This window comes from Fringilla coelebs (assembly GCF_963513975.1).
Source record: "Fringilla coelebs genome assembly, chromosome: 1".
Taxonomy (NCBI): Eukaryota; Metazoa; Chordata; class Aves; order Passeriformes; family Fringillidae; genus Fringilla; species Fringilla coelebs.
The window spans coordinates 75,632,086-75,653,956 of record NC_140028.1 but is presented as its reverse complement, the minus strand read 5'-3'; the positions used below and the strand labels follow the sequence as shown (position 1 = coordinate 75,653,956).

Here is a 21,871-nt window from a genome sequence, read left to right as displayed (position 1 = left end):
TGTGAAAGCATTAAGCCATCAAGGTGAGAAGATACTAATTCTCCTTGATTCCACATAGCTATTTAATATGATTGGTAAAATCTGAACCCAGTGACTGAATGGCAGTACTGCTATTTTGAATTGGATACACTTTCATTGGGAGTGACATTCTCAACATACATTCACAGTCCAGCAAACATTCACATTTCACTAAGTGCTACAGGATTAATTAGACTGTGGCAGAAATTATCTTTACAAAACATAGATGGATAGAAGGAGATTTATCATCCATCTAATGTATTTCAGAAGAAAAATAAATATTCCTTGATAGCTTTTTCTTTACCAAAACCAAATTTGTTAAATACTCTGCCAAATTAACAGTGCCAACTGACACCTACTGATGACAGATTTTTTTACTGGAACACAACAAAGCATATTCAGAATATTGTGATTTTTAGCCAGGTCCAGAATAGTCTCCCATTAAAACCAGGCACATCTGCTTCTTCATCAGCTTCACATGTTTTACATGGCAAAAGCTTTCAAAAGACAAACTCGAGGCTGGACAGAAAATCCATAATATAACTGAATCTGAGGTACAAGGACATTAAAAGAAATTTGAGAAAATTAACTCTACAGGAACAGCAAAGGGAAAATACACTCACAGCTAAAATCAGATTGAGCTGCAATTTTGCCTCAGATTACAAGAAGTTGCTAAAGTCTTGCTTCTTTTCTCACTTTAAAAACAAGAGTAAGAGAGCATTTTCAGAAAACAAGAGTTCAAGCTAATGGTTTATTCCAGCCCACAATAAAGAGGGGTCAATAGTTTTACAAGATTGAGCTCACAAAATACAGTCCAATTATAATTTTATCATTTAGGCTCACATTTAGACACACATTTTATCATGTATATGTGCCTTTTCTCTAAGGAAAACTGCCACAGAAGTCTTTCCTGGGCAAAGGTAAATGACTGCTCTGAACAGTGAGCAGTTACTGAACTTCTGAGTGCCATGGTAAGTTTTTATTGCTCAAATGGAAGCTCAAACCCTACTTGACAAGGCTTACAAATGTTTATTATATGGGGTGGAGGTGGGAAATGTGGGTGTATCAAATAAACAGAGAAATTATCAATGTTTACACATGCCCACATGGACAGGTGAGTATTCATGTTAAGCAAGCATCACAGCTGGAAAAAAGAATTTGTTCCTACTGCCCACATCCTTGAGATTTATTACTGCTTGTCTTTCAGAGATTCCCACACAGCATTATTTACCTACAATGAACAAGGTAAAAAACTTCCCACGAACAATGAATGCCTCACAGTGCTGTAAAATTTCACTCTCTTTGATTTACAGGATGGAAATGGGAAAACTATACAAGATGCTATGGAAAGCTAAAAGCACAATAGATTAGATTAGGCACTGGTAAACCCCAAAGCATAGTTATGATAACTGTGATGAAAATTTACAATGGAGATAAATGATGCATCCAAGTCACTGCAAGCAGCATGCCAGATTAAGAAGAAGCCATCAAGCTTCTTCCCACCCACACATTCACATGACCAAGGCAGCACAAACATGCCACAAGCAGGTGACATGCCTATGAAAAGTCTCCATACTTTACTTTGTGGGAGGGTAGCTCAAAGTAGCTAATCTAAATTGACTACAGGATCTTGCAAACAAGCGTTTATAATGCATGTCTAAAGAGACCCTGCCTGCCTTCTGGCAAACCTGTGCATACCCAAGAGGACAGAAGGACAGAGTAAGACAGAGTAAGGAAGGAAAAACCTCCTAGCCCAGTATAGATGACAGGCTGCTATGGGCAATTGTTTTTCTCTATTAAAAAAAACCAAAAAAACCCAAAACCAACAACAACAACAAAACCCTCACAAAACAACAAAAAAAAAACCAACACACCTTTTATTTGAACTGTTACTACAACAATTTTACTTTGAGGTTCAAGAGTTACAAACTCCCAAATCCATCATCACAGCTCCAGGTGAAAACTGTCCCTAAATAGGAAAGAAGTATCACAATGGTCAGTCAGTGACCAGACACACCACCACACCACAAGTTCTATGTTCAGGTGTGGCTGATTAAGGCTAGAGGAACACATAAATGGCAAATCATCCGATTATATTCATGTTCACAACTTCTCCTCATACTTCCAGCCTAGTCTGAGGTAACTGCCTAAACCAAAGATGATTCAGCAGTCAGAATTAACAGGAGCATAGGAATTATCCTTGTCCACTCTTGAACTGCCATTTTCATCAGCCCATAGTTCTCAAGGACAGAATCAGGAGATGCCAACCTTGAGAAAGACACAGCAGCAGGAACTATGGTACAACAGCCAGAAGAGACATACAGAATGGCTCAGCACCTCCAAGCAGATATTTCTCAAGCATGCTGCTAGTTTTGGCACGGTTGGTGGTATCAGTCTTAAAAATTACACAGTCATTCGACAAACTGACATTAAAAGATAAGATATGGGAACATAAGGCAGGAGATTTTGTGCAATAAATTTAAACTACAGCATTTTAACAGGGATTGTGAAGTTATGGTCAAAAAAATTGCTGTTCCAATTTTATTTCATTATTTCAATCAAGAACTAGAACTAATCTGAAGCAAGTTGCTCGTCTCAGTTCATAAATTCTGAAAAATGGATAAACCTGACATATTTAAATATGCATTATCAGGTTGTATATATTCTTCAAGAAGTCTTAGGAGACAGTCTAGCATCCAAGAAGGATGGGGCTTTGACTAACAAATGCTGGGCATTCTTCATATCCTATGAGATGACTTCACTTTTCAGAGAAGGAAACTACTTTAGACAGCTATCATAGGCAATAACAGGATGAACATTTAAGTGTCAGAATCTCCCTGTGATAACAGTATTTAAGCAGTTTGGTACAGTATTTTACCTAAAGAATTATATTTGGTATCTCAGATTCCTTAAAATCAGATTTACAGGTAATTGAATAAACTGCAATCACTCCTACCAAGCATCAGACCTCACTTGGAAAAGCTAATGCCAGGTTTTTAAATTGGGATAATTTCTCTTTAACTGTACTGTAAGTGCATTTGCTCTGGTGGGGCTCACATTTCAGGCAGCAGATCAAATAAGACTGCAGTTTCATGTACCTTTCCAATTTGTTCTTGGTATTGTTTGGGCAAGTTTTAAACATTTGGCTATAGCGTTTCAGTACAAATTAGCCAGAATAACGTAAGGTTTCAATTTGCAGGTTTAACCTTGCCAATGTCTCAGCTACTTTTGCCTTGTATATGAACTCAAATTTAAATGCTGATTGTAATGGTATTGTTGTAATTAGCAGAACAGTTCTGCAGGAATACTGCCTATTAGATAGCAAAAGCATATCAAGATGTGGTTAAGCACAAACAACCAGAGCTTAAGAGCAAGCTCTATACTACTTTGTACCTTCACACACTGCTTGAGGTGATTAAATTTGTGTGTGCGTTCAGATATGTTGGTTAAAGGAATTTAAATAGTGAGCTCTGTTTATTCAGCCAAACTGTATACAGTTTTGGATTTATAAGCTGTCACGCCTCTCAGCCCCCTCTTACTCCTCCTCAATCTTTTTGGCTTGAAATGATTGTGTTTTGGCAGATTCTGCAATGCAACATTTCGCTTTTCTAGAAAACTCCCCTGCTAGAAAAGTAACACAAAACCCCAGGAAACTTACCTAGTCTCCAGTTTCACTACCAACTGAAAACAGCCACAGCTCACCCAAAGCCAACTGAATCTCTGCCCAGTTCCAAGCAAGCAGGGGCAAATTCAGGCATTGATATCAACTGCTGACACACTGTGGTGTACAGAAAGCCTGCTCTGACAGAACTTCAGTAGTAGAACCAAGAGCCCAAATACCCACCACAAGACTGCAAAGACATGAGGATGGATATGAAAAGGAAGAGAACTGCCATCAAAAGAATAGGAATTATGCATATATTCACATTCATCCAGAATGAACACTTAAAGGTTTTCATTTCTGATACTGTTAATAAACAGTTAATAAACTGCTAACATTAAAGAGAAAATGAAAAGAAAAGTGGTAAAGAACCAAAGTGGGAAAAGATTTCTTAACAGGTAAAGAGCTCTTTCTCCCAAAAGGTTCATCAAGAAAATCTGGGAAAAAAACTGCATCTCTTTTCAGCAATAGTCTTTTGCCACAACACCTAGCTCAGTGTCTCAAAAAGGTACCCAAACGACTCAAAACCTTCAGTGAAAGTCTGACATACCAAACACAGCTACCTACCTACTTATGAAAAACTTAACACACAGAAAAGATGTCTTTGCAAACTGGTTCTCTGAGGTTTTATCTCCCCTTAAAAAGATCAGACTGCACTCACCTAAATCTCAGTTTGAGCTGATTCTCTATCCGGAACCATTTAAAATACAAAAAGCATTCCATAGCAACAAAGCTGCTCTATCTTCCCAAATTTTTTTATACCGTCCATCACAGTCCACAATGCAAGAACTTCTCCTCTTAAATTCATTGAATAGATTCATAACTACTCAGAGATCCAAAAGATACCACGTATTTTAAAAGAATGTGGTTATGAAGCCAAAAGAAATTAAACTAATTACAGCCTCCCAGAAAGTATCCTATAACAAGTACATTGTTCCCTCACTTGCAAGGTGAAATGAGAGGCACACAACCCAAATAAATTTGTGTTCAAGAAATGTCACTTAATATATTCCCAAGTAGAGCAGCAATAAATGTTTTCTGATATTGAGGTCAATTTTCTTCTGGAAAATGAAAGTTTTCTACATAAAAACTTCAGTGGCCAGGTCCCACATAAAAAGGATGGCCAATGGCCCCAAACACAGCCTGATCAACTGAGCCATCATCTTGCACAGGGTACAGTAGAACTTTTACATGAGTAATTAAAGCATTACATGTTTGCAAAGGGATACATTTTCACACAGTTGCCCCCTCAAGAAGGTTTAATGGAAGGAATGACTTCTAATGAATGCAATTGTTCCCACCAGGCTATCGGCCCTGCTGCCCCCAGAGTCACTGAATCATTCAGCTTAGAAAGGACCCTTGAGATCATTAAGTCCAACTGTAAACCCAGCTCTGTCAAGTCCAGCAGAAACACTACAAAACCCAAATAAAACAGGAAGGAGGATACAGCTATGAAAGGGAGGGCTCTTCTTGTACACTTAAACTGCAGAAGAAATACCTCTGGAGTTGTGATGCATACAAACAGCTACTGCCAAAACGAATTCATTTGGTCCCCACCACAAACATACATCGCAGTGTACTCTAGAATTGTCAGAGTACTGCAAAAGGAGAAACAAAGTAAAATACTTAGTCTTTGAAAGTCCCCAGAAGTCAACTAAAAGCAGATAATATTTGAACTTCTTCAAAATACAGCAGCTGACTTCACCATGTTTTTGAAAAACTCAAAATACTACAATTTAATGGGATATATTCCAAGGTACTTCAGCACTGAGCCCTTCTGCTAAAATAGTGTTCTACTTCAGACCTAATCCTTCAATTTGATTTTACAGAAACTGAGAAATAAATTAGAACTTCTACACTGAGCTCATACATACTCCATTTAAAGCTGCCTCTGGATTACATCTTAATGGTGCTATACATGAAGTGCAAACAGTATTGATTTTTTATCTGAAAAACAGTCAGTCAAGTTAATACAAAGTGTGCAGCTTGGACATAACATTCCATGCTTTGCAGGTAAGTTAGAAGAAAACTCCCTAATCAAGGTAAACCCATACAAAAACAGTCATTCAGTCTAATCTTCTAAATCAAGTTTCAGACAATAATATTCCAGCTGAGCCTATGTCTAGCAAATTGCATTTAAATGGCCCACAAAAATCCATTTAGTCTTTCACTTGCCAGAGAGCAATGGGGGGTAGTAAAAACTCATGCATTCTCACGTTTCCAGCTATAATTGATTGATAGGGTAAAGAATTGCAGACAATGTCTGAGACTGGAAAGGAAGTTAAAGGCAGTGCATATTAAAAGCTGAGGAAAACTGTATCCTCAGGAGACAGTGTGGAGGCATCAGTGTGCATGCACACCCACTGACTACCAGGCTTCCTTCTGAGCCAAGCTGTAGCTGATTTACACAGAGGACCAGACATCTGGGTTTTGCTACCTTCCCTTCACTGAAGTACACAAAATGAGAGCCACTGGACTCCAGTTTCAGCACCTCTGCATTCCTCTCAAGTGGATCCCTGGTATGTCAAAGCCTGAATTTAGGAAGCTGCACAGTCTGCCAGGTACTGTCTGCTTTCCTCTGTGCAACAAAAACAGAATAATGGTTACTTCTCTGATGCATCACTGAGTGAAGCTTGTTTATCTAATGATAGTGTGGCACACACTGTCCTTGTCTGGGGAAGATGTGCCCTTCATCCAGATATACTCAATAGCATGGCCAACATTTTATCTCTTTGAGACATAAAGTATTCCACAACTCTACAGATGTTCTAAATCCACAATGTGAGGGAGGGTATCATTATTTTGGTCCTAACTGCACCACCCATGCCCATCAAGAGAGTTAAATAATGTTGCCTTAAATGGATATCTAGGATTGGAACAACAAAAGCCATTTCAAGCATCTTGTTACCTATTTCTGGTACCCATTCTGTAGAGAAACAGCAGAGCTCTGAAACTTGATAGATAATGTGGTTGCAGTCATCAGGATGAAGAGCGTGGTTTGATTGCTAAACTGATGGAAAGATACCTGCTGTCAGACACCTCCTGAGGTGGTCTGCTCTTCCAAGCAAGAGTTCTGCTTGACATCTTTTTGCAGTTCTTGGGAATATGTAGCTGCCTAAGTAGTATTTTAGATGACTGCTTCTCTGCTGTGCAGTACCAGAGATAAGATGGATCATTCCCACAAATCTCCTTTCTAGCTGTTTCAAGGCATTCATTCCATTGATTCAGCTTCAACAAGTGCTGTCATAAGCCTTACAGCAACAGAAGACAAGCTGTGCAGAGCTGGAAAGAATCAGGTCTGTTTAAAAAGCTGGAAAGCAGAAGCTGTGAAAGGCCTTCAGCCCCAAACAAGTGTTATGTTCTTCACAGAGCTGGGCACTCAGGAATGCAGCTGGCAATAGAAATTCAGAGGATGCAAAGAAGGTGTCTGCCACTCGCTCAATCAGATCATTTCCCATGCCAATGAAGGTGAAGAAGAGTTCACCTGCAATGTTTCCTAGTTCTTCCCACACCAAACCGGGCTGCATACAGCTGGCCACACAACACACGACTCCTGCACAGAGCAACACACTGTTGTGCTGTGAGTTTACAATATAGGCAGAATTGGAGCATTCTGTCCCTGCAGTAAACAGCCTCCAGTGAAAATAAAGATACACATACAACTCTCTGTGCTGGGCAGATACTATTGTACCATGGCAAGCAAATACTACAGTGGACTAGGCAAATTTAAAAGTTTTAAAAATGCTATGTGACCACTCCAAAACATGTAAGTGCCACTGCTTGTACAGCACCTAACACAATCAGACTCCTGTTCTTAGCTGGCCCCTAGGCATTACTCTGGAACTGAATGGTACAAAAACATTCAGCATTCTGTAAGGACAGAACTCAAGTCATCTTGTGGAAGGTATGAGTCTTGATTACCAGCTGAATCCTCCTCCAGTATATGCCTACTGTTCACAGGGAAAAGAGGCAGCATCAGTAAAAACTCCAGGCACAGAAGTTGATAAATGTGCCTTCAGTAACAGCATCAGTTTCAACAGCGCCTGTTTTGCTCCAGCTACTTCCATATCTCCAATCTCACTTGCCTTCACAGAATTCTTATGTTCCCTGGTTATGACATTCAAAATATCAGCCAGATTATGCAGCAATCCGCACTAAGGTAATTTCTATTCAACTGGTCCACATTAGTAATTCTTCAGGAGAAAGAAAAGGTAAGAAAGTAGTAATAGCACAGGCTGAGGAAGAAGGTACTTCCAAAGCTGCTGTCAAAATAAGTATTTGTCAAATCACACTATTCCACAGAAAAATTAGGCTAATGACTGAAATTGCCTCCAAGTATAGAATACACAATTACACTGCTCTGAACTCTGATTTTGCATGTGAGCTCATAAAAACATAATTTTACTACAGCAACTACTGGCCTGCATTTAAGCCTCCCTCGCTAATGAATTAATCAGCCGCAAACTAGTGGTGAAGATTTCAAGGTCAACATTTGTATTCACTGGCTCAAAAAAGGGCTAAATTAAGAACATAAATCATAGAGATTAGTGCAGGATTACTTTGCATTATCTTATTTGAATTCAAGGAAAAAAAATGCTTTACAGACTGAAGTAGAAAAGAAATTCAGAGCAATTATTAAGTACTGACTTCAGAGTTTCCAGGATTCTTTTCTGGTTTCTTTTCTTTTTCATTCATGGCTCTCATAAAGAGAAAACATTTCCTAAATTTTTTTTTGTGTCCTGATAATTCACCTCTTTCAGATCTCTCAAAACCTTTGAATCTAAGGTTTAGAGAAACATGAACTCTACTATTCAACTTATAATTAACCCTTTATTTGTTTGTTGTTAAATTTATTGGCTGGACTAAAAAGCACAAATTCCAAACCAGTATTTCTTATGATTCATAAGTGCCAGATATTCATTCCTGGTATGGGATTATGCATGCCCAACAACTGAACTCTTGTGATTTATGTGGTCATTTTTTACTTACATGAACTGCTTTTACTGAACAGATTCTACAGTCAGAGTCAGACTTGCCACACTAGAACCATTCAAAAGACCGATTTCCTTCAACCATAAGAAATAAAACTAAATTCAGAGCAACCAGAGCTTGTAACTTAATTTGTAGTGACAGAAATGTAAGAAATCAGAATTATAACTCAATTACTACCAAGTAAAACCAAATCATTATGACAGTTAAACAGAAATACTAGTTAGGGCATACAAATATACAATTTTTACAAATCCTTATGGCTTACATCATTAAATTATACATAGTTATTTCCTCTCCACCTGAAAAGACACAATTATAAAAACTAGGGCAAATAGACTTTCATTTAACAGAGCACACCTACTCACACGTAAAAGTCAGAAAGGAAGAATCAGCATTTCTCTGTTCATAGACCAGTAAGCACAACATCGTGCTGATACTGACAGACATGACATCTCCTTCCCCTGGACATCAAAAATCTAGTCCTTGGTGATGGCATACTCCAGTAATTGAGGTGAGGTGTACTAACCTAATTAAATCTGTCATGTCAGCATTTCCACAGCTACACTTTTGAAAAACTTGTCTCAAATAACTCACATTTTCATGGTGCTCACAGTATGAAAAGAATTTTGACTGATATTTAACCTAAATTGTAAGTCAGAAAGTTTCCATCAAGCACATCCTTAAAATATAACTGCAAAATAATATCACATAAAAACCTTAAGTACAAAAGCCTTTGCTGAAAAAGTGGCATATAAAATTACTCCTAACTCTCTACATTTAGGTTATGCAGAAGCACTTAAATCCTTTGTCACAAATTCAAATCAGAAACTGCCACAGGCAGAAGTGAAAACTGTTTAAAGGAAGAATGGCTTTTGTACTTCTAGCAGACCAATGCTACTCTACACAGAAGGAATGAGGAGGAGAGTTTCTTCTTCTGCAGACTGCTAGGATTCAGCTGGGGGGCCTGCCCTGGGTAATGAGTACCAGCTGCCTACCTTCACTGGTAGCTGCATTCTTCTGGGCTTTGGTGGGTGTGTGATCCGTACTTGAACTCACGTCGGATGAGATGCTTGAGCTGCCCTTGCCTGCAAAAGGAGAAAGAGGTGGAAAGGGAGGGAGGGGAGAGAGAACAAACATGAGTTCAAACTTTGAAATAGAAAGACCTTCAATATCTGAACCTGGAACAATTCCAGGAAGCTTTAAACTAGGTTTAAAGCAGCTGATGTTCATTTTGTACACACCAGAATAGGAATTCACTGCACTGTAACTTCTAGCATGTGCATCTTCACATGTATTAAGGCTGCAAATAGTCTCCTATGCCACAGGGCCTCTCAGTACATATTTGCTAAGCTCTGTTGAAAATTAAGTGTTTGTGATTAAAAATATTAGGGGAATTTAAATGTTCAGTTTACTCATTCAAATACCTCTAACATAGATCAAGAAAAATGGTTATTTTCAAAATAGGTCAAATTAGTTTAGATTTCTGTCTTTTGTGTTCACATAATGTATCAAGTAATTTGGTCATGTGAAAATGAAAGTAAGGTTTCTGTTTCCTCCTTCACCATACTCACTGCATGATGTAATACACCATTTCAAAATTGACTTCTCACTAATGGTGGAGGGGTTTTAACTGTAAATCATAACCTATGGATGTTTCTTCTCTTGTTTTCTTTCTTAAAAGCTTTTCCTGAATTTCCTACATCACTGTCTTCAGACATATATGCAGGACGTCAAATTCTAGATACAAGTTGCAAACAAAAGAAATCCCAATACATGTTAAAAATTAACCTATATAGATACTACAGAAGAGCAGAGTTGACTAAACCAAAGCTGTCTTTTTGTTTTCCCGTGAGGATCTAAGAAGGAGTCACTTCTGTTTCCCTTCACTCATTCTCCTCAATCTCAGTAATTACTAGCAGGGAATACTATTCTACTCTGCAGCAGGAGCCAGACCAGCCACCCAATGGGCAGTAAGTGGGATAATTCTAGATGGAGGAAATGCAGTGAGTACTGTTACATTTTAAGAAGTTACCTATCCCCACAAACACTGCATCACTGAAGCCTTTAAGACCTATTTATTATTTTGAGCAAAATTAATCTGTATGCAGAAAGCTAGCTGACACCAGGTTTCTGTCACTTGAGTAAACCCATAATCACAGGAATGTTAGCAAGAGACTTCTGATCTGTTATTTCAATCAAGCATTCCTTGGGGTTCTGGGTTACAGTATGCCTGGTTTTCATAACATTTAGATGTAAGAGAGAGGTCTGCTTTTTAAAGGTGCCACAACAGAACAAGGATTTAAGTTTTAATGGGAAACAACTGGAGAATGTGCAAATGTAGGTTGTTTCACAACCAAAGTACTGCCACTTAATCTGTCTGCCAGCCCTAGAGAATCATCCTCCACAGAAAGTTGCTTAAATTAACATGCTTAGATTTGAGAGATGATTATGAATTTAACTGGAGTGAAAGGATATTAAAATGGCCAGAAGAAAATAAAAAAATAAATGGCTAAAGCTAGTAAGTTAGGCAGGGTGAAGAGAGTTCAAGAAAAAAGTGTATTTTTAGTGATTCACTAACTGCTTTTTACATTCTTTTAAGAAGTTAAGCAAAAGCAAGAAGCAGCACTTCCAGAATATCTCCAATTGCTCTCAAGCTGTGACACGAGTTGGAGTAATAGACTGTGGTCTTTATAGAAATTACTGCCCCAAAACAACTCTACAGCTGAGGCAACCAAGTTTGTGGTAGAAGAAAGGCAGAAGGTGAAAGGGAAGGGTAGATGTTAAATGCTCTGTCCCAAGAAGAGGCCAAAGAACAAGAAACACTGGCAGCAGCTGGTAATCAAATCACTACTGACAGGTCCTGAAAGGTATTTAGATGGTATTGCCACTACCAGCAACTCTTTATGTATCAAAAACTGTAACTGCAGAGGCAGAAAATAAAAATCTAAGGGGTACCAGCACACCTTAACAGATTAATAGAAAGAAAACAAACCTAAACAGACTAACTGGAAAAATTAGTTCCTCAAAGCAAATAAACAGGATTTCCTCTTAAAAAGAATTTATCTTTTGGGGGGGAGGGAAGAGGGAAAGGAAGTCAGTGATACCAAATAACAGCAGAGTTGCAAGATGGTCATATCTGCAATGGGTTGTTTTCACAAAGTGAATTCTTCCCAGGCTCCATATCTGCCCATTAACAATAGCAGTTCTATTTACCCCAAACATAAGCCCACCTCAAAGAGCATAACCAAAATATTTTAACCACTGTAAACTACTAATTGTCAGTATACATTGTAGCAACATATTTACAATTGCACACTTCTGTAGATCAAGCATTTCACAATTTCTAAGTGTAGATATTTATCATTTAAATCTACTTGAACTTAAAACATTTTAATGCCTTTCAAGAATTTGAAACTAGACATTAAGAAAGAAAAAAGAAAAAAAAAACAAAAACCCATAGTTGCTGCTTTGGTTTGGTACAGTTCTGCCTGTAATTATATTTTTATATGGAGTTTTCTCGGACTGCATACAGCCCCAAAACTTGCCTTTTCCTTATTGCCAATACCGAAACTCTCCACTCAGATAAGAGGAAAGCACGAGGTACTTTCTAGTAATTTTCAATGTGTTTCAAATAGACTAGCTGACACTATATATCTTTTCTTTTGGGGTTTTTTTTCAGTGCAAAACAAAGCTTTGAGTAGGCTAGATTTGGCTACTGCAGACTCATGTACACATGCCAAAGCTAAAACATAACAGCATTAAAGTATTCTCCAAAGAGGAAAGGCTAGGAGAGCAGCAGCTGTTCAGCCTGGAGATCATAGTTGGCCTCTTCTCCCGAGTAAGAAGTGACAGACAAGAGGAAACAGCATCAAGTTGTGCCAGGGGAGGTTTGCATTCAATACTAGGAAAAAATTTCTGCACTAAAAGGGTGTTCAGGCATTGGAACAGGCTGCTCAGAGAAGTGGGGGAGTCACCATCCCCGGTGGTATTTAAAAGCCATGTAGAGGTGGCGTTTGGGGACATGGTTTAGTGATGGACTTGGCAGCGCTGGGTTCGCAGTTGGACTCGATTGCAAGGGTCTTTTCCAACCTAAACGATTACATGGAATATTAGAATCACAGAAATTCAAAGACTGCTGATTTCCCTAATGCCATAGGGAAAAGTTAAAGCACAGCATAACACTGGTTTCCAGAGACCAGTTTCTCTCCAATTTAAAAAGTGCACTGAGAAAGTCATTGCACATAAATATACCCTGACAAGGGTTCTAATGCAATGACAACCAGAAGGATCAAACAGAGGGCAATATTGCAAAGACTACAGCAGTAATGACTGTATTTGATCCTCTGCTTAAACAAATTAAAGGCCTGCCAAAAGCTTCCCTAACATGACTTGCAATCATCTAGAGTTTCCTTCATACAGTCAACAGTTCTTTATTTCTAAACCAGAAGCTGCAATCCAAAAGAAAGGAAACTGCGCTATGGTAGTACGTAGATAGGATAGAAGAAATCTATTTTCCTAGAATACAACATAATTCACACGGGGAGTGAAGGTAGCATGTACTTCACAACACCTGCAAAGAATCACACAGCCACACAGTTGCAATTCAAATCATGTCTCTGACCTGCTTCTGAGGAAGCAAAAGTAGGGAGGTTTTTTTCCATCTACTAGTGCCAAAATCTTACAATAGTCGTAGGAACAAGACTCCAGCTATCTAACCTAGTACTCTATTTCCTGCAGATTACATTTTGATCCTGCTGGAAAGAAAGCTAGAATCAGCTAAGCATATAATATAACAGATACTTCTCCTGAACATTGTCTTCAGGCCTTTGTAAGCCACAGAAGTTTTTCATCCATAGACATCTTTCCACTCAGTAGCCCTACAGCCTTATTAAATTTACCTTGTCTCTTTTTAAATCATGACTATTGAAATCATGTGTTTAATTTTCCTTTTATCATACAGATGCCTATACTGACTACAACATTATGTTTGTTTTATAAAAGTGTTTGCTATCTTCAGTTTTGAAAACTTTGGATTCTGTCAGTCACACTCACTGCTGACAAGTCTCAAAGACATCCCAAGTCAGTCAAGACAGAATCAATGCAATTTAAACTTTCATGGCAAAGCACAGTCTATAACTGCCTGACACTGAAAAACTATTTCTGGAACCACATATGCAAAGCCTGTCCTAGTCTGAACAGCAGTCAGTCCCCTTCACTCACTCTGGAACAATTTTACTGGGTTTTTATGAAGGACATTTGCCTTGGATTCTGGTGCATGAGCATTTGCAAGCCATACACATCCTTGTAAGATCTCATAAAGACAGGCTGACCTGACCATTGTTTCTTATGTGTCACCCTGGAAAGGAACAGCAGTACTTCTCTTGACATCAAGTTTTATGATGACGTCTTTCTTCAGCAGGCAGTGACAGGTAGCTCAGGAATTAAATGGGTAGTGGGTTCAAATCCACTGCTTGCCATGCTCCAGTGAAACATTACACAAAATGCCAAAACAGAAAAACAAAATAATCATCTAGGAAAGGAGAGCAGAAAACAATTAAGTCCAGAATATCCATTAATCTTTTTAACTGTCCAAAAGTGTTATATTACAAAGAATTTGATGTAAAAAAGTCTGAAAATTTTGTTTACTTAAGCCACCAATTCTTATCCAAATGACATTATTCAAATTAAATGAAAGTGCATATGTGCATGGTTTTTCTACCAGATGATCATTACTTTATCTTCAGAGAAGTTCTTTTAAAATCAAATACATGCCAACCACATCAAGAAGAGATCCAGAAAAAAAAAATCAATCCAAACCTCAAAACATCAGGGATCATTCAAGAGGAAAGAAAAATCTCTTTTCCTTCTCTTATTTCCATGACACACATCATACTGGTCCAAGTCACCAAAACCTCAAGTCTATCTGCCCTTCAAAGACTGAAGACTCCCACTATGTTTCCAAGTACTCCCATGGAAATCAGCAGCCTAGTGCATTACTTAGGCTTTGTGGATATAAAGCATCCTTTAAAGGATCCTTTAAAGATGCAATATATCAATTCATTAATCCAAAGTACAAGAAAAGCTGGATTACACACTTTGGACAATTATTCTCCTTGAACTTTACATTTGTACCAATGGAAAGTATACGTCATAAAACTGGTTTCCATCTATTAATTCTTAAGTGCTGACCAAACTACCCCTGTTTCAACACTGAAATTACCTGCCTTCAAGCATTGCTACTCACTGAACTGCTTTCAGGATAAAGTATGTTCATTTACAGATTCACCTTGACCATTCACAGTTGACCTTCTGCCCTAAAATCTTAGAAGTAATGGCTCTTAAGCTTGCTCTTCCTTTTTTCCAAATTAAAACATGTGCCAATATAACAAGCAGGCTCCAAATTTCATTCCACCCAACATTCATCAGGATATGATGAAACAACTTGTGGAGCAATCTGCACAAACTCCAATCCCGAGGAGATGAAATAAACAGAATGTTCCACAGGAAGCACACTGAAGTTTGAGGAGTTTGCAGATATGTGCTACCAGTGGTACTTTGGGACAATATTTCTTAAAACTTTCACAAGCGGAATCTCCACAAGAATTTTTACATTACTTTTTTTATTTTTTAAACCACACTCCATCTTCCAGGATTGTGAAATTTGGCTGTGAAATCTGGCGTAACTTAGCTATGAAATAGTACACTTAGTTCTGCAGCATTTCTGTAAGTTTTAAGCTAAATTTCAACTCAGGTCTCACAGGCCAATTTGGCCAGTTTTGTCCTTTCAGTCAGTGCCTGCCTCACCTTCTCAAGTACCACAGCGCACGACAAAACCTCCTGCAAATGCCAACAGGCTGCACTAATATATTTCTGGTAGGGAGCAAGTCACCTCGTTTTTTATTTCTTTCAGGAACCTTTTCCAGGTGCAGGTACCAGCCAGCTCCACTGGTTCCAACACAGAGCATGGCTGAGCCTCTCAGAGCAGGGAAGCCCTGAGGCTCAGCCCCTTAGTGTCGCCTTTTTGAGGCAGTGTTACAACCAGATACGAGAAGCCACTTGAAGGCAATAAGCATTATTTAATTTTGATGTAAATATGGCTGTGGTAGTTCTGCAGCTAGCAAGACACAATAGTTCATCCACTGTACCGCAAAAGGTTTGAGAACATTAAAGTGCAGGTGGGGGATCGAATTTTTCAGAACTGTTTAGCAGAATGATGTTTGTTACCACCAAGGAAAGCCTTCAGAACATCTGGATTGAAATCATGACGCTCAAATAAGATTGTTCGCATAGTCACAGATTCTAATTGCTGTGCTAAAAGCCTACTGGGTTTGTAGTCAGGATTTCTAACTCTCAGGTGCTAAACTTTCCAGGTGCTAAATAACTCATTATGAGTTTAGAATACTAAAGGCTTCATTTAATGAAGTCTTCAAGTGGACTCATCTAATGCAACAACTAAACAGAGGTAGGGCACTGTCAGAACTCAGGACATCCCTTTGGGAGTCCAGAGTTGCTGGGACCCCTGCCAGGGGGCTCAGAGACCCTGGCACACAGCCCAGAACACCAGAGGTTTTGATTACGAACATGGAACAAATTGACAGCTTTGCATGAAGACCTAAAAGCCACAGCAATTTAAATAGTGTAATAATAAAGTTATCACATGCTGTAAATGTAGGTTTTGGGATTTTTAGTATAAGGGTTATGGGGACAAGATGGAGGGACTTGGGTGTGTCAAGCCTTTCTTCTTCTTCTTCTCTACCTCCATCCTCAGTGGTGATGTTGGCACTTTCAGATTGGTTTAGAGTACAAGCTCACTGTCTAACATAGGAGATAGGTATTGGAAAATAATTGCACACATGTTACACGTAGTTTTCAGTATATAAAGATAACACTGCCCTGGAGGCAGGCAGAGTGCCTCTGGCTGTCCTGCTGAACAGACCTCAGCTGGGCAGGAGGAAGATTTTTATAGATAAGATTTAATAAACGCGTGGGCTGAAGCAGAGACTTTTAACACATCTCGGGGTCGCAAAGCTCAGCGATCTTCCAAGAGGGCACGTATTGCTGCCACTATGTAACAGATGAAAATACCTTTTCTAGATATTATCCCTTTTCAAGAGAACTTCAGCACTCACTGATGAGGTTTGTAAACCAAGAACCCTTATATGGGACTATGAAGGTCACCCTAAGTTTGAAGACAGTACATGTCTGCTTTATCAAGGGATTTCATCACACAGAGTGACAAACAACACACAAAACTGCTGGGTTTATAAAGAATCAGTAATGCATCAAACTACTTTGAGGCCTTTCTTCACACCTACTAAGCAGCCTGCATGCCAGAAGGTAATATTTATTTGCACTCACTCCAAGTGTTAAGCTCTACTTTTCAAACACACAATGATAGAAGCCCATAAACCGTTTGGTCTAGGCTGCCTGAGAAAGAAAGAAGGCAAGTACTTTGCTTATTTTATCTCTTGAGGAAACAAAATGAGAAATTTTTAACATCCTTTTTTCTTACTTAGCAGGACTAGCATGTATCCCAACTAAGTATTAAAATGTTATTTTCCACTGAAATGGCTCAGCCCATTTCAAAAATGGTTCCCACTCTGTAAACTTCTACTTTGCCAAGGAAACAGGGAAATAAAGCTTTGGCCTCCCTACCAGTTACAGAATTTTCTTAGAAAATATTCATTCATTCAATATAGAACATTCCATTACAAGTTGTCATCCAATCACCACCATGTTGTAAGATGGGCATTTACTCAAGATACAATCTTCTCAAATTTATTACCTAATGTTAACTCTAGTATTTTAATCAAACAGCCAAAAAAAATTATTAAACCAACACAAGAAAATAATAAACATAATTAAGTCAAAACAAAACCCTTTTTCTAGTTTTATACTTTCTCTGAGAAAGACACATCATTGACAAATTCACCACTAATGGTTACTTAAATTTTGGTTTTTTCTCACATCTGTTGTAATTTAAGCAAAATGCTAATCCTTTCCATTTAGAAAAGGCAATGACTATCCAGTTCAATACCAAATATAAATGGGTAGAGACTTAATTTGCACTTTATTGCATGAGACATACAGAAGAGTGGAGAGGATCCTGAGAGGATGAACTCCAGTACATTTTCTGAAGTAACTGCAACCTGTTACTGCATTGGAACGCATCTGACATTTGGTATGGGTCCGAATTTCACAATATAGTTCAGTAGTACAAAATCAAACCCACCAAACATGTTTGTCTTCCACAATAATACCATTAACACTTAGGAGCTGTATTTAGATTTTCACAAACAACTAGTTCCAAGATCTAAACAAAAAATGTTCATATTAAACTTAACACTATCAATTTCACTGCTCAATCAGCTACAGCGGAAGCAGAAGAAACTCCCAGGTGGAAATGGCTCCTGCTGGGGGAGCAGCTTTTTCGGTGTCATACATAGTAACAGCACAAAAACCAAAAAAAAAAAATCAACCTCACAAGATCTGCCAAATTTTCAGACGGACTATTGACAGCTGTTTAAGTCAGAGTTAATGGTAAAGAGCTTAGGAAGTGAAAAACCTTTACCAAGACATCATACCCAGTAGTCTGGTATCAGTGTACACTGTGAAAAGTAATACAAAAATCTTTCACATGAGAATACAGATCTGACAGCCTAAGATGACTTCTTTACTTAAAGAAGAACAAAAGAACCTGACAGCTAAGGAAAAGCAGACAAGGATCACTCCACTCTTTTAGATAAGCACAGTCACTTCCAGCTTTTCTTTACTGATGGATACAGGGAGGGAGGAGGGGGAAAGGGAAGTGGCCGACTCAAGGATGCAAGGAGAAGGAGAGTTTGAAAATTAGTGGGATTACAAAAACTAAATGAAACTGATTAGTGAAAAAGGCCTATAGTGGTAGAGAGCAGTATCTTATAGGCAACTAACAGAAGAAAACCTACAAACTTGAGAAATATCCCTACTTTTTAAACTGACAATCAAGTTTGGCAAAAGGACAAGCCTCATACTAGCAGGTTCAGAAATGAAACTCATCAGTACATAAGTGAGTTAAAAACAATTAAGAGAATGAAAGAAGCCATACTTACAAAATAAATCAAACTAAGGCTTCACACAACACATTTGGCAATCAGTTTTAGATTTTTTCTTCCTTTTTCTCTGATTTCTGAAATGCAAAGTTCTAATGTTGCACTAACCACAGATGTCTGGCAATGATTACACTGAAAACTAAAAAAAAGCAAAAAACAACCAAATCACAAAACAGAAGCAAAAAAGTCCCAGTACCTGTCTGATTTTTTTAAAACACAGTTTTAACAGATCATTTTAATATAATAGAAAATTCCATTATTCCTATTGAAAACTCTGTAGTTTCAATTACATAAATTAATTTTCTAGTCTCAACTCCGTACAGAGACTGTACACACTACTGTAATTTGCCACTGCAGTCACTGCCTGAACACAGAGTAAAATTTATCCAAAACAATACAGAGGCTCATCTATCCCTAGAGTGGGGGTAGGATAGTAATTCTCCATGGAGGTACTGTGCTTTCAGTGCCAATTCAACATTTTTATTACTTCTGCACCATTATCTATATTTCAGCTCTCTTTCACAAAAAAACATCCCTGTCAGAAAACATGAAAACATGGCATGGAAACTCTGAGAAGAGTCAAATATAAATGTATCTCCCTCAAGGCATTACAATTTCTTCATCTATTTTAATCACAGAGTACGATCCAAGGTATCCCAACAAACCAGCAACAAAAAGACAAAGGACACTTTTTTAGTTTGCCCTGCAGCCTTCACAAGGGCCATGTTATTTACAACTCACACAGGTTTTCAGTGGGAGGACACAATTAAGGAAAAAAACCAAATGTTACTAATATCCACCCTGCTGATAATTCAGTATTTAATTTTGAAACTCTTTTCTTTCTCACTATTTAGTAGTATGGATGCCACTGTCATAAAGATTGTTTGGTTACAGTTTGAGAATTATAAAGTTCCTTCTGAAGTATGTCCATAAAGCTCTAAATCAACTGAGTAATCCTGAAAAAAAAAGTAAAAAAAATTAAAAGGCACTGCTTTCAAAAGTGTTTTATCTAATATCTTTGTGAAAACACATGCTTCATCCCCCTTTCTTCCCAGCAGAACCAACAGTAAGTAGTTCTGCTCTTTGGTATTACTCATTCTTGTAGTATTTAGTATTAGCATCTCATTACAGGAAAAAATGAATTCTGAAACTAGAGTACATCTCCAGCAGAAGAGAGCAGAAACAGAAACAGAGTGGGTATGTCAGTGACCACTACACATGCCAGTTCAAAAATATCTCTTGCTCATAATGTTCTTGTCTGGATGTCTTCTGGGAACCAGCAATGGTGCAGCAGGGTCAGTCTCCAGCTCCCATTCATCCTGCCCAACATCACACTGACTCTTGAATTCAATGTACTTTAATTCATCCTAAATTTCTTTCCCTGAGCCAACTCCCTACCTGTACAGAAAAGAGGACAGAGGACATGGTGCTTGCATTAATATTCTGTCATTTGACACCAAATCTTCACCACTACAATGTCATGTGGACACTCTTAAAACACTCAGGGAATCATCTCTGCTTCTTGGTCCCATTTTTGCACATAATTTTTAATTAATCAGTACTGCCAAAAAACTAACAGAAGCCACACTAAAAAAACATGAATAATTTTAGAGAATTTTTCCCAACCAAAAAGAAAACAAAACAAACAAACACACACAAAAAAAACCCAAGCAAAAACCCCAAACCAAACAAGCCACACAAACCCCAAAAATTAAAAAAAACCAACCAAACAAAAAAACCACCGCAGAATCCACAACCAACCATTCAACCATTATTAAGATTTGTAATAACTGAGGTGACTCCACTTAAAAGTTGAGAGAAAGAACATAAAGTGGTACAATGCAATGGTAATTATTACAGAATAAACAGCTTATTTTACAAAAACTGCTGTCAATAATCAGGCTGGTAACATAAGAAGGAAACTAGAAATCCACATGGGGGTGTCAGACAGGCTAAGGCTAATGGCCAACACAGACCAGGCTCTGTGGTCAACAGGATAAGGTCCAAGCACACTATCTACAAGATACTCAGGCTCTCTCCTTGCATAAACTTCCACTCAATTACACATGTTAATGGCTTTTTTATCATCCTGAAACCAGCTAAGCTACCTGCACAGTGTAATGTGCAGATGGCCCAACTGGCTCTACCTAAGGATCAGCCCCTAACTCCTCTTTGCTCTGAAAGATGGGACTGATGAACCAAACTGAGCTGAGCAATGCCCAAAACAGCAGCCTTTGTTGGCAGACCTGTTAGGCAAGAGTAGCCAAACCTTTGCCACTGAACAACACAACTCAACTCTTCCCAGTTCGTTCAGTCTCTCTGGTTAGCTTCATTTTGCTGAAAGCAGTCACCATCACTAACTCATTTCTGTGAGCAGCGTTCCAGCTTCTTGACCACAATCCATCTGCCAAGAAACATTCTCCAAGTGTCTTTCTAGTGTGGAGTAGAGATGTTCAACAATTTAGCGATTTGGGATTTAGTTTGCATCTTCCTACATTTGCTCCAACCTCTCTGATGATTTTTAGTAAGCAATTCTAATAAAACTTACAATCCCATTGGTTCATTTTTGCTAGCAGACCGAGCAAGTCTGGACTTTTACACGCAGAAGGAGAGCATGGAGCAGAGTAGTTATGTCCTGGGAACTGACAACAGTTGTGCATTTCCTCCCACTCCCTCCTCTTTGAAATCCCTGTCTAGTGCCATTTGGCACCTTCCATACCCAAGCACTTCCTCAACTACTAAGCATCTACTTTTGTAGTTGTAGGCATAGCAAGCTGCATTTTACTTCCAGGGAAGCATATAGCTTACACGAGCCAGAGGGAAACACCTGCACCTCTCCGGTCTTGGCATGTCCATGGCTGCATATCAGATCAAAACACAGCTGATGTCAAAGAGCCACAGGTGCAGGAAGTTTGCTCCAATGCTCATTTCCACAATATCCTCTTAAAAGGACAGCTTATCCTTGGCTAACTACACTTAAGAGAGCTGCTAACGATTCATATGATTCTTTTTCAGACATAAGTTTTAACTAAATGCCACTGTAAAACTACAGTTTGAGAAACAGACCATACCTTCCAAGAACCTGATTTACTCATCTTAAAATTTAGTC

General features: G+C 38.4%; 1 protein-coding gene across 1 annotated transcript in view; it reads right to left on the bottom strand.

Annotated features, from left to right (window-relative positions):
- FBXL7 (F-box and leucine rich repeat protein 7) overlaps positions 1 to 21,871 on the bottom strand; it is a 170,699-nt gene that overhangs the window by 121,343 nt on the left and 27,485 nt on the right. Inside the window, exon 2 of the mRNA XM_084203026.1 lies at positions 9,667 to 9,756. Within this exon, the coding sequence (XP_084059152.1) occupies positions 9,667 to 9,756 (90 nt within the window). The remainder of the gene's footprint in view (positions 1 to 9,666; positions 9,757 to 21,871) is intronic.